The sequence below is a fragment of the Salvia splendens genome, chromosome 19, assembly GCF_004379255.2.
Source record: "Salvia splendens isolate huo1 chromosome 19, SspV2, whole genome shotgun sequence".
Classification (NCBI taxonomy): Eukaryota; Viridiplantae; Streptophyta; class Magnoliopsida; order Lamiales; family Lamiaceae; genus Salvia; species Salvia splendens.
This window is the reverse complement of record NC_056050.1, coordinates 15,852,996-15,866,148: the sequence shown is the minus strand read 5'-3', so window position 1 is coordinate 15,866,148 and position 13,153 is coordinate 15,852,996. Positions and strand designations below refer to the sequence as shown.

Below are 13,153 nucleotides of genomic sequence, written 5' to 3'. Positions count from 1 at the left end.
GGAAAAATGGTAATCACTCTGTCCCAACGAATTTGAGTCGTATTCTTCTTTGGTATGTCCCAACAAAGTTGAGTCATTTTCTTTTTAAACAAAAAACAAAACATCCAATCACTCTTACTTTATTTCGCTATCTACTTCACTCTCTCTTTATCTTTCCTACTTTATTCATCTCTCCTACTTTTCAACACAATTTCTTAATCTCCGTGTTTAAAAGTTATGTCTCAGCTTAGTTGGGATGGAGAGAGTATAAAAGACTCAAAGTAATGAAAAAGAGCATGAAACGATATTATACCTAGATGCTTGTAATGTTTTTTTTTAAAATATGAGCATCTCTTGTGTCTGACTTGCCATACATAAGAGACAATTTTATAATTCACTCTAAAAAGTGTTTCATTTTTAATAGTAGTACATGGAGGGTATAAAGTTTGTTTATTGACACATTCGCATAGTGCAATGCAAAACTAGGACTTTTTGAGTAAAATGGGTGGTAAACATAAGGTATAATAATAATTACACGAGGTACCACATGTATTAAAAATGAGTGTAGTAGTTAATACTCCATCCGTCCGATATTAGGAGTCTCATTTCTTGACAGAACGAGTTTTAAGAAATGTTAAGAAAAGTTGGTGGAAAAAAGTTAGTGGAATAGGGGTCACACTTGTATATATTAATTTTAAATAAAATGTGAGTGGAATAAGTTAGTGGAATGTGAGACCTTATTGTCATTTATAGTAAAAGTGAACCGGACTCCTATTCGTGGACGGACTATAATGGAAAAACGGAACTCCTATTCGTAGACCGAGGGAGTAAATTTTAAGTGAGCTGTGTACGAATTACATATTTTATCACTCCAAATAGTAGATAAGTTTTTCAATAATCCATTCACCCCATAAAAAAGGGTTAATAGAAGTTAAACACTGAATAATACGTAATTAATAACGTAAAAAGGAAGGTAAAAAGACAGTTGAAATAATATAATTATTGCAGGGGGGTCGTAAATAATAAAATACTCATTTCATCCCAATTAAGTTAAGTTTTATTCATTTGGAGATATCACAATCAAATTGAGTTAATTTCTTTTTTTGACAAAAAATAAAACATCGATCACTCTTTATTTTTCTTACTTTATTCATTTGTCTCTTACTATTAATCACAATTTCTTAATATATGTGTCCAAATTTTTTGATCAACTTAATTGGGACGGAAGAAATAAAATAAAAAAGAAAAAATGATTACCGTAAATATAACAAAATGAATTATACTCCTTATTATATGTTTATGTATACGTGTGTTTTTACGATTTTGGTCATGAACACTACATTTTGAATGATTGTATCCCACACATTTGAAAATGGGCCGGAATCAGTCAATTTTGGATGGCGCCGTCTAAAATCTAACGGTCAACAGCTGTTTACTTAGAATTTGGCCAAATTAAACTTTTAAATTAGAAAATTTTCCTGCCGCCGATTCCTCCCATTGAAGAGGAATCCGATTGGAAATTAATCAACATTAATCCGATTGCTCTCCTACTCTCCAATCAACATTGTCTCGATGATGGCAAATCTATTGTTAAATCCGTGTCCGCGTGGGGTAAAATCAACGGAATAGGAGGATATGAAGAATTTCTCTCCAATCACAGTGTCGTCGTTGGTCACGGTAACGGCGTACGACTGGAGCAGTATGGTGAAATTCGGCGATAAATCTGACGAGAACGCGCCGGAGCTTTTCGTCATACCCGCGGACGGATCTACCGGTGCCGGAAAATTACTTTGGCAACTACATCGTCAGCTCGGTGGAGTGTGGCAACTGCATCGTCGGCTCAGTGAGAATGCAAACTTGAAACACACAGACCCATTAACCTGAACTTCTATGACCTCATTTCTCTGCTCCATAAAACCACCTCCAACCACCACTGCTCTTCCTCTCATCTCCACTAAAAAATGGACCGATCCCACTTCGTAATGCCGAAGCGCAGCAAAGCAGCGTCGGCTCTCTGGTCACGTTCATGGTCTCCTGCACCATCTGGTCTTCCTTCCTCGCAACCCCAACCCCCACTCTCACTGTTCCCGCCGACTTAGGCTATGCCTCGCCGTAGCGAACTTCTACCCGAAGCTGGGTAACACAAAATGCTCCAAATAATTTTTAACTATTTTTGAAATAATAAGAATTTTTAATCAAAATGCTCAAAATCAGCTTAAATATTTTTGACAGCACCCTCCATAGTCCGGCCCGAGTTTAAATGTGTGAGACCCGACCAAAATCATAAAAATACAAATATTTGGGACCATTGCTATAACAAATTTAAAAGAAGAAATTGAAAAAATTCAGATCATCGAAGGCAAACCACATGGATGAAAACAAACTATCAATCATCATACATACGTATAGATCAGACCTTTTTTGTTCTGAATCCATAACCATAATGTTTAGTAAGTGGGATCTCATCTATCAGATCTACAATCATACAATACAAGTACAACAAAACCAACGGAAATTTGAGGAATCTGAAACCCTATTGGCGCGGAATCTGAGAGCCCACTTCCAGCCACGGCTCCTCCTTCACCGCCGGTTTGCTCGCTTGGTGCGGCGCGGCTGCAGTGATCCTATCCTTCCTCTTCTCCAAAAACCGAGCTAGTGAATTCTTCCTCGCAATTGGTAAATCTGCAGAAACGAAGCCAAGTAAGTACTCTCATTAATCAAATAAACAAATTCATACCTAATTCGGCGAGAGTGTTTACCAGAGCCAAGAGCCGGGAGCTGGGGTTTCTGAATCGGTGAAACGGCGGTGGCTAAATTGATGATCTCCTTGGCCTTCACCGCCGGGATATCGTTGAGCACAATCACTTGACCAGCGTAAAATATCGTCATCTGCTCTACTTCCTTTTCTGGTTGCTCAATTTTAGGCGATTGATTGACAGATCCTATTTGAATCAAATAATAAATTATTTCACAATTAGAGGCTAGGGAGAGAGAAAAGGGGATAAATCTAGCGAAATCGGAAACAGAATTTACCTTTGGGGTGAAATTAAGGTCTAGGTCACCGAATGCGCCATTCTTCTTCAAATACTGGCTGAGAAGGTTGCAGGTCTGCGAGAAGTTGGACCTGCCGCCGTGAAACTTGGCGGAATCGACTTTTCCCGAAGAAGCCATCTTTGCTCCGATCTGAGAAAAATAAAGCTAAGGTGAATGAATGGTGTTGATGTGGTTTGAAGAAAGGAAAGTGATTGGGGGAGATGATGGTGGTGGTGAAGATATATGTATAGAAAATGGAAAAAAGCATGAGGAAATTGTGATGTTTATTGGGAATAGTTTAATTGAGAGAGACGACAGGTAGCAGCACCGCCACAACCTAATCATGATTCCAGCATTATTACGTCTTCGGTGGGTGAAGTCTTCTTTTATAAATTAAAAATTACTATAACAAATAAAACGTGCTTAATTTAGTCTTTGACTCTTGGCGATTAGAGCATCCCCATCGCTGCTCTCCCGGAAGGACGGTATCCGTGCCACTGGCGCGGCTTTGTGCTGTCCACCGCTGTGCTCTTGCCGCTGGCATGGCGCTGCTCGATGCATCGAGCACGTCCATGCCGCTGGGCAGGCTAACGTGGAGCGACGAGATTGGCCAATGGCAAAGCCGTTGGCATTTTCAATATATTTTTTAAAAATTCAAATTTAATTTTAAAAATATTTTTTAAATATTTTCTCACTTCCCAATAAATTATATCTGTTTTCTACCCACTTTTAATTTATTTTTCAATTTTTTCCCCCAAAATTCACATTTTCATCTATAAATACCCTCAATTCCACACAAAAAATTTCCCACCACACTACACAATTCTCATATAAATTCTTTCATTTAAATTCTCTTATCAATTCTCAATCTTTTACTCTTAAAAAAAATGTCCGGCTCCGGCGATCACTCATCCGACTCCCGCTGTTGGAACCACGAATGGTTCGGCTCGCAACCATTCCCTAGTCCGGAGACGCAATTCTCAGCTCCTCCTCAAACCCAAAGTTCTCAAGTTCCGGGTGGCTACCAGCCTTACCCATGGACGATCAAGATGCCCCCGATGGGCGATACGGGAGGGCACCCGAACCCGGATCGGGAGGGAGCGGTGGCTCTCAAACTCATCCTACTCCTTGTGGTGTCCACACCCCGTATACTTCGGCGGAGATGTATCAGTTATTCAAAGCCTATTTGATTATCTCCGAAGATCCGGAGGTTGACACGAACCAAAGCGGGGATAGGTTTTGGTGACGCGTCTCTCGCCGGTACAATGAAAACCGCCCGGATGGAACCATCGAGCGCAATGAGAGTATGGTGCGCAATGTCATCTTCCGAGCCAACGAAGTAATCCAAAAGTTCCAGGGGTATTACCTCCAGGAAGAGCGGTTGGCGGGGAGCGGCAGGAGCAAGCTCGACATCATCAGTGCCGCGTTGGCGACCTACCAATCCCAACATTACAAACCGTTCAAGTACCACAGCGCTTGGCAGGAGGTGCGTGTGCATCCGAAGTATAAGGGAGACGTATCATCCTCCTCCAGCAAACGGTCGAGGTCGGTATCCCTATCCGACGCCGGCGAGGATGAGGTGGCTAGCCAGCTTGCCGGAGCTAACTTGGGTAGCCCCGACGCCGGCCAGAGCAGTTCCCAACGTCAGCCGCAAGGAAGGAAGAAGGCAACGGCCAACCGCCGTAGCGCCGCGACTCCATCCGCCCCCGCTCCCGCTCCCTTTGTGCCACCTCAACCCCCCACAAACTCGTCGTGGACCCTTTTGGCTCAACTCAATTTGGCCGATAGGTCAAATATGACTCCCGAGCAACTTGATTCACATTTGACAATGATACGGGGTCTCCGAAAAACATTGGGGATAGGGCCAGAGCACTAGTCTCCGAAAAATATGACTCCCGAGCAACATTGCCGCTGGCATGGTGCTGCTCGATGCATCGAGCACGTCCATGCCGCTGGGCAGGCTAACGTGGCGCGACGAGATTGGCCAATGGCAAAGCCGTTGGCATTATCAATATATTTTTAAAAATTCGAATTTAATTTAAATTTTTTTTAAATATTTTCTCACTTCCCAATAAATTATATCTGTTTTCTACCCACTTTTAATTTATTTTTCAATTTTTTCCCCCAAAATTCACCTTTTCTTCTATAAATACCCTCAATTCCACACAAAAAATTTCCCACCACACTACACAATTCTCATATAAATTCTTTCATTTAAATTCTCTTATCAATTCTCAATCTTTTACTTTTAAAAAAAATGTCCGGCTCCGGCGATCACCCCTCCGACTCCTGCGGTTGGAACCACGAATGGTTCGGCTCGCAACCATTCCCTAGTCCGGAGACGCAATTCTCAGCTCCTCCTCAAACCCAAAGTTCTCAAGTTCCGGGTGGCTACCAGCCGTACCCATGGACGATCAAGATGCCCCCGATGGGCGATACGGGTGGGCACCCGAACCCGGATCGGGAGGGAGCTGTGGCTCTCAAACTCATCCTACTCCTCGTGGTGTCCGCACCCCGTATACTTCGGCGGAGATGTATCAGTTATTCAAAGCCTATTTGATTATCTCCGAAGATCCGGAGGTTGACACGAACCAAAGCGGGGATAGGTTTTGGTGACGCGTCTCTCGCCGGTACAATGAAAACCGTCCGGATGGAACCATCGAGCGCAATGAGAGTATGGTGCGCAATGTCATCTTCCGAGCCAACGAAGTAATCCAAAAGTTCCAGGGGTATTACCTCCAGGAAGAGCGGTTGGCGGGGAGCGGCAGGAGCAAGCTCGACATCATCAGTGCCGCGTTGGCGACCTACCAATCCCAACATTACAAACCGTTCAAGTACCACAGCGCTTGGCAGGAGGTGTGTGTGCATCCGAAGTATAAGGGAGACGTATCATCCTCCTCCAACTCCTCCAGCAAACGGTCGAGGTCGGTATCCCTATCTGACGCCGGCGAGGATGAGGTGGCTAGCCAGCTTGCCGGAGCTAACTTGGGTAGCCCCGACGCCGGCCCGAGCAGTTCCCAACGTCGGCCGCAAGGAAGGAAGAAGGCGACGGCCAACCGCCGTAGCGTCGCGACTCCATCCGCCCCCGCTCCCGCTCCCTTTGTGCCACCTCAACCCCCCACAAACTCGTTGTGGACCATTTTGGCTCAACTCAATTTGGCCGATAGGTCAAATATGACTCCCGAGCAACTTGATTCACATTTGACAATGATACGGGGTCTCCGAAAAACATTGGGGATAGGGCCAGAGCACTAGTCTTCCACGGAGGTATTTTTTAGCCTTTAATTATGTATTTTTTATATTTTAGAATTTTAATTATTTATTTTTTAATTTTTAGGATTTTAATTATGTAATTTTTAATTTTTAGGATTTTAAGTTTGTAATTTTTATTTTTTAGGATTTAATTATGTAATTTTTATATTTTAATGTATTTTTAGTAATTGAAGTATTTAAATTAAATAATGGAATGGTGGTGCCCTTGAGCATGTCCTTAAGGAAGAGCATGAATGTGGGTGTTGTGCTATTGGGGAAGAGCATATAGTAAAAAATTAATAAAAGTGGGTCCGGACCCACATCCGTGCTCTTGCCAAAGAGCACGGATGTGGATGCTCTTATGATTGGTACCAGGTACAACATGTCTATCCTTCTCTTAAGTCGCCCAATAAAATGAAAATAAAAATAAAAATAAAAATAAAAATAAAAATGAAAATGAAAATGAAAATGAAAATAAAAATAGGCTATTCTATCCAACAACTTATGTTTCCATTTGCGTCTATTTGACTGGCCAGTATGTTTTTTCCATGTTACTTTCTTGGTTCACTATTTAAAAACAATTTTAACTCAGCAGGCTTTTAAAATTGCTCGACTTTAATGGGAAGCAATGGAAAAAGAAAGGTCAATGTGAGACTTATTTTTTATATTAGTTTTATAATGGAATATCAATGTAAAATGTTAGCAGAATGTGAGTCCATATACCAAAAGTAGAACAAAATAAATAGTGCTTTAAATTGTAAACAATTCAAAATGATAAAATGATTCTTTAAATCAGGGACATGTTTAATATTCTCTCTATTCCATTCCTATTTCTTTTGAACATAAAGATTAAACAATACTAATTGTTAAAATAAGGTATACAGTAAATATATAATGCGATAATTAATACTCTCTTCGTCCCACTATAGTAGAGGTGTTTTGTTTTGAGCACTTGTTTTGAAAAAAATGATACTCCCTCCGTCACAGATAATTTGTCTCATTTTTCTATTTCGGTCCGTCTCACATAATTTGTCCCATTCCAGTTTTTACCATTTTTTGTAGTGGACCTCATATTCCACTAACTCATTCATACTCACATTTTATTATAACACTAATATATAAAAGTAGGACCCACATTCCACTAACTCATTCATACTCACATTTTTTATTACATTTCTTAAAACTCGTATCCGGTCAAAGTGAGACGAATTATCTGGGACGGATGGAGTAATAAATAGTTAAACTCGAGAGAAAGTAAAGTAAGAGAGATAATTATGTAAATAAAAAGAAAAAGTATATGGCGTGACATTTGCACTATTATGACTAAAGTCTCAAAAGAGCACCTATAACCGTAGCCTCAATCCATGCCCAAACTGTTAGGAATTCTTGTATTCATCTAATGAGCGCAACGGAAATTGCATACAAGAATAACAGATCTAGATTCATAATCATATTGCAAGTTGAGCACATAATACACAACGGAACTAAATCTTACTTGTTGTGTTATTTTCTTCTACGATTGTGTCCTGCAAGTTGAATCCACTACTATCGAGGTCCACGTGTATTCTGATCCGACGCATGAACAATTCCTCGGTACAATCGTTCTATAGATAAAGCTAGGAAATCTCTTGGTGAACGTAGCGCTGCTTTTCTCTCTTAGAAAATTAGGTTTTCTGTGTCTTATGTTCTCTACAATAGAGCATATATATAATAGAATAATTGTAACATTGGACCAAGCCCAATAGAATTATTTCCTATTAATCTAATCTAGCCCATTAATCTTTCAATCTCCCACTTGGAATAGCATTAGATATAATACACAGCTCTAACATTGTGCCCTTGAGCGGATCAAAATACACATATAGTGTGACCCTTTAGGCCCTCATTATCGACGACGATCTAATCGAAGTCTGCACAAAACTCCTAGACTGCGTTGGCAGCGTAGTTCGATATATGAAGGACGTTTACGTGAATTCGGTAAACAGGCCTTTACACAAAGTTTATAGTAGTATCCTTTCATTCACGAACCACCTGATTGAGCCTAAGATTTGTCATGTGTTATTCAAATACCTCAATCACTTTATCTCATATTTATTAAATGACCCATTAATTGAATATATCTTTGCATTGGCCAATGACTTAATGGTCAAGTAATATAGAGAATTTGAGTGTTCTCTCGAAATTCTAATCGAGGAATGAATCTCATTCTTGCCTCAAATACCATTTCCATTTATCTTATGATATACCCAACACAAGTCCGTGTCTCAATCCTCCTTTGGGAGGCAAAGCGTTGGACAAGATCAAAGCACACCACTCAACAAACAAAATGTGTAATGACCTCAGATCAAAGGACTATTACGTACTGCATGTACTAATAAACCGTAGACACTTAACAAAACAGTTCAATGGTAGGGTATACCAATACTCTCCAAAGTATACCATGTGTCCATCACGAGTATCTAATATCTCATAGTTGTGAGAACAACTACATTCTCAAAGAATGTGATGCAAACCTCATGCTAACCTATAACATATCATCAATATCTCATTCTTGATGATCATTGGTTAGGGCTATTTTAGAATTATACTATATCATTAATGTCTCACACCATTAATGATAGTCATAATTCAAGGGAACAAATATTTAGAATAAATACAAACATTTTAAATAATTATTCCAATAAGTGCACAAAACCCATAACAAATAAAATTTTCATATAATGTGATCAAGTAATATTGCCTCAACACAAAATGTTTCTAAGACATATAAAACTGTAACTCCCACTGATTCAAAGCCATCTACCAACACGCTTAACACCTAAGCTCTCAAAGTGCTTGTTATGTTTTGCTATACATGACGGTTTGGTGACAGGATCAGCCAAATTATCATCAGTGGGTACTCTTTCTAATTTTATGTCGCCTCTTTCAATTATTTTTCTAATCAGATGATATCTTCTGGGAACATGCTTGTTCCTGTTCATAGCTCTGGGTTCTTTTGCTTGCGCAACAGCACCGGTGTTGTCACAGTACAAAGGTATTGCACTATTGGCACTCGGAATGACACCCAGTTCTTTAACGAACTCTAACAAAGCAACAACTTCTTTGGTAGCTTTAGATGCAGCAATATACTCGGCTTCGGTGGTGGAATCGACAATTGTACCTTGTTTGGAACTATTCCAACTCACTGCTCCACCATTGAGGATAAAAACATATCCAGACTGAGACTTACAGTCGTCATGGTCTGTTTGGAAACTAGCATCAGTGTACCCAACAACTGATAACTCTAGTTGTCCACCATAGACTAAGAAATATTCTTTAGTCCTTCTAAGGTACTTAAGAATAGTCTTAACAGTTTTCCAATGTTCATCACCGGGATTTTGTTGAAATCTGCCTGGCATGCTAAGCGCATAGGCCACATCTGGCCTAGTAGAAATCATGGCATACATAATAGATCCTATAACCGAAGCATACGGGATCCTTTTCATGTTGCCTCTTTCTTTGTCATTAGAAGGATGATCCTTCTTTGACAATACAATGCTATGTCCCATAGGAAGAAAACCTTTCTTAGAATTCTCCATTGAGAAGCGCCTTAGCAACTTGTCTATGTAAGTGGATTGTGATAATCCTAACATCCTATTTGGTCTATCTCGATAGATCTTAATTCCAAGGATATAGGAAGCATCACCTAGATTATTCATCATAAAAGAACTAGATAACCACTCTTTCACGGATTGCATTTGCCATACTACAATTGCTGAAACCCTTTGCCACTCTTTCACGGATTGTAGTATGCAACAATTCCAAGTAATATCCTAGATTGTACAATGCCTTCGCGCTAACTATAACCCTTTGCCACTAACTTAGCCTTGTAGGTTTGTACTTTGCCATCTGCATCTCTATTCTTTTTGAAGATCCATTTGCAACCTATGGGGTAAACCCCATCTGGCAAGTCAACTATTTACCAGACTAAGTTGAAGTACATTCAAGCCACTTCTCTCGATCGGTGTCTGACACCGCCTCGGTATAAGTCTTAGGCTCATCATCATCTAAATCAACTTCATCATCTTGGTTCTCAACCATTAGATTCAGTCTCTCAGGTGCATGACGAATCCTTCTAGGCTTATTGAGTTGGTTTTGCTCTAGTTCAGGCTATTCATTCTGTATGTGAGAAGGTTCAGGAATATCACTATGATCTTCTTGAGGTAGAGGTGATGCAACTATTGCATCATCTTGTCTTTGATGCATCTTGTTGTCTTGAGGTGGACCTTCGAGAGTCTCTCTAAGGTCCTCTCTAAGAGTAATTTCCCCTCCCAATAGATCATCAAAAACTCCCACTGAGTTATTGTCTAATCCAGTGGATTATACCTCATCCTCATTGTTAACTTGTGGTTCTTGAATTTCTTCAAGATCTACTATATTTTGACCTTGTCCTTATAGACATAACTGTCTTCAAGGAACGTCACATTCCTTGATGTTATCACCTTGTGATTTTCAGGAGAGTAGAAATCGTACCCTTTAGTTTCTTTAGGATATCCCACAAAATAACATTTCTCACTTTTAGTTTCCAATTTATCAATCATCATTTTCTTAACAAAAGCTGGACAACCACAGGTCCAGATATGGTTAAGACTTGCTTTCTTGCCACACCATAACTCATATGGTGTTTTCTCGACTGATTTAGAAGGAACCCTATTTAGAATGTAAATAGCCGTTAGTAAGGCATGACCCCATAGGAATAAAGGGAGACTGGCGAAGCTCATCATGGATCGAACCATATCTAATAATGTTTGATTTCTCCTTTCAGATACTCCATTCGTTTGAGGTGTACCATGAGGTGTCCAGTCCGACTGGATTCCATGTGACTTCAAGTAATCAATAAATTCTCGACTCAAGTATTCCCCTCCTCGATCTGATCGAAGAGTCTTGATACTTTTCCCAAATTGTTTCTAACTTCACACTTAAACTCTTTAAATTTATCGAAGGCCTCAGATATATTTTTCATAAGATACACATATCCATACCTTGATAAATCATCAGTAAAAGTTATGAAGTACGAATAATCACCTCTTGCTTGAGTTGGAAACGGTTCACACACATTTGTGTGAATCAACTCTAGCAAATCTTTGGCACGCACCCCTTTTCCAGAAAATGGTTTACTTGTCATTTTTCCTTTGAGACAAAATTCACAAGCTCCATAGGATTCTAAATCAAATGAAGTGAGATAGTCTAACTTTCTCAATCTTGCTATTCTTTTCTCATTAATATGACTAAGTCTGCAATGCCAAAGATAAGTTGCATTGTTCGTATTACTTAGCTTAGGTCTTTTGTTTTGCACATTGAGAATATTTCGTTTGTATTCAAGCATATATAATCCATTTTCAAGAGTGACATTTCCATAAAACAATCCATTAAAAGAAAACGAGCATCTGCTGTTTGCAAAATGGAAGGAAAAACCTTCAATGTCTAACATCGAAATGGAAATAATATTCTTTGAAACAACTGGAACAAAATAACAATTATGTAAATCTAGTCTATGTCCTGAGGGAAGATCTAATCTATAGGTTCCCACGCATTCGGCAGCAACTCTTGCTCCATTTCCAACACGCAAATCAACATCCCCAGGTCTCACTTTCCTGCAGTCACTTAGACCCTGCACATTATTACAAATGTGTGAGCCACAAGCTGTATCTAATACCCAAGATTGTGAATTATTCATAGACATATTTATCTCAATGACAAACATACCTGAGCTCCCACTTTCTGCACCTTGTGCCTTGAATTTTGGGCAGTCTCCCTTCCAGTGTCCCTTCTCATGACAGAAAAGACACTCATCATTTGATATTTTCGACTTCTTCTTGGCCCCTCCACTCTTAGGCTTTAGAACATCATCCTTAGATGCTTTCTTCTTCTGTTGCTGCTTATTCTTCCATTTCGAAGACTTCGCAGAAGAGCTCACCATGAGCACAAATTTTACCTTAGCAGTGGAAGACTCATAAGTCTTAAGCCTATTGTGTAGCTCTGGCAGCCCAACCTTCATGTTGTTCATGTTGAAATTCACAATGAAATTCTCAAAACTACTAGGAAGAGACTGCAGAATTAGATTTGTTGAGACATTTGCGGGGAGCACCGTTCCATCGATGCTAACCTCTCAATCAAACTAATCATTTTCAGCACATGCTCAGAAACCTTGCCTCCATCATGAAACTTGCACTTGAAGAGATCGCGGAGTATCTCATACTCCATAGTTTGAGCTTATGAAGCATACAAACTCTTCAAGTGCTTAAGCATTTCATATGGAAGCATGTGTTCATGTTGTCTTTGCAGTTCCAAACTCATAGATGACAACATGGCACACTGAGCATCAGAAGCATTATCAATGTGTTTCTGATGAGCTTCAACGTCAAACGTAGCAAACTCAAGAGATTCCTTATCGGGGATGACACCGATTGGTTTGTCCAGGACATACTCAACCTTGTCATGCCTTAGCACCAAGAGCAAACAACGGAGCCAATCCATGAAATTTGACCCAGTCAACTTGTTTGTTTCCATCAAACATTTGTAAGCCAAGTTTGACATTTTATCTGAATAGAAAATAAAATGAAAAGCATATAAAGATCACATTTGTATCACTAATCAAACAAAAGGTTTATTGTATTGATTAGCTCTCACTAATTTTAACATATATTATGTCCCCTAAACATAAAATACGAATTTATATCAAATATAAATTTTAGTGGTCCAAGATCCAAGTCTATATTATTGCAGCCCCTGCTTTGGCTGATCACTACAATAATATCACAAGGTAGGCCTCCAAGCCAATTGCAACAACTCTTCTGCAATTCTTGGTTTATTAATCCAATTAATATGCATCCATAAACTATTTAGGTCG

At 39.6% G+C, this 13,153-nt stretch overlaps 2 protein-coding genes across 3 annotated transcripts; both read right to left on the bottom strand.

The window, feature by feature from the left end:
• Positions 1 to 2,350: 2,350 nt before the first annotated feature.
• LOC121778508 (protein TIFY 10A-like) lies at positions 2,351 to 3,371 on the bottom strand. Of its 2 annotated transcripts, XM_042175871.1 has the most exons (3): positions 3,013 to 3,154; positions 2,739 to 2,921; positions 2,351 to 2,661 (listed from the first exon to the last, which is right to left on the bottom strand). In XM_042175871.1, the coding sequence occupies exons 2-3, from the start codon at positions 2,866 to 2,868 to the stop codon at positions 2,513 to 2,515; spliced, it is 279 nt and encodes a 92-aa protein (XP_042031805.1). In that variant the 5' UTR covers positions 2,869 to 2,921; positions 3,013 to 3,154; the 3' UTR covers positions 2,351 to 2,512. The 2 variants fall into 2 exon arrangements, with proteins under 2 accessions (XP_042031805.1, XP_042031804.1); XM_042175870.1 differs by having other exon boundaries at positions 2,739 to 3,371.
• Positions 3,372 to 11,903: 8,532 nt separating this feature from the next.
• On the bottom strand, positions 11,904 to 12,507 carry LOC121779077. The gene is made up of 3 exons (XM_042176421.1): positions 12,410 to 12,507; positions 12,010 to 12,338; positions 11,904 to 11,914 (listed from the first exon to the last, which is right to left on the bottom strand). Exons 1-3 carry the CDS (start codon positions 12,505 to 12,507, stop codon positions 11,904 to 11,906), a joined length of 438 nt encoding a protein of 145 aa, XP_042032355.1.
• Positions 12,508 to 13,153: the final 646 nt, after the last annotated feature.

What these genes read in the sequence shown, in the direction of transcription:
- LOC121778508 (XM_042175870.1), bottom strand. Translation starts at nt 3,150, where the DNA reads ATGGCTTCTTCGGGAAAAGTCGATTCCGCCAAGTTTCACGGCGGCAGG. An exon ending in GCTCCCGGCTCTTGGCTCTG is followed by an intron (nt 2,662 to 2,738) that starts GTAAACACTCTC and finishes TCGTTTCTGCAG; the next exon opens with ATTTACCAATTGCGAGGAAG.
- LOC121779077 (XM_042176421.1), bottom strand. Translation starts at nt 12,507, where the DNA reads ATGGAGTATGAGATACTCCGCGATCTCTTCAAGTGCAAGTTTCATGAT. An exon ending in ATGATTAGTTTGATTGAGAG is followed by an intron (nt 12,339 to 12,409) that starts GTTAGCATCGAT and finishes TCTTCCTAGTAG; the next exon opens with TTTTGAGAATTTCATTGTGA.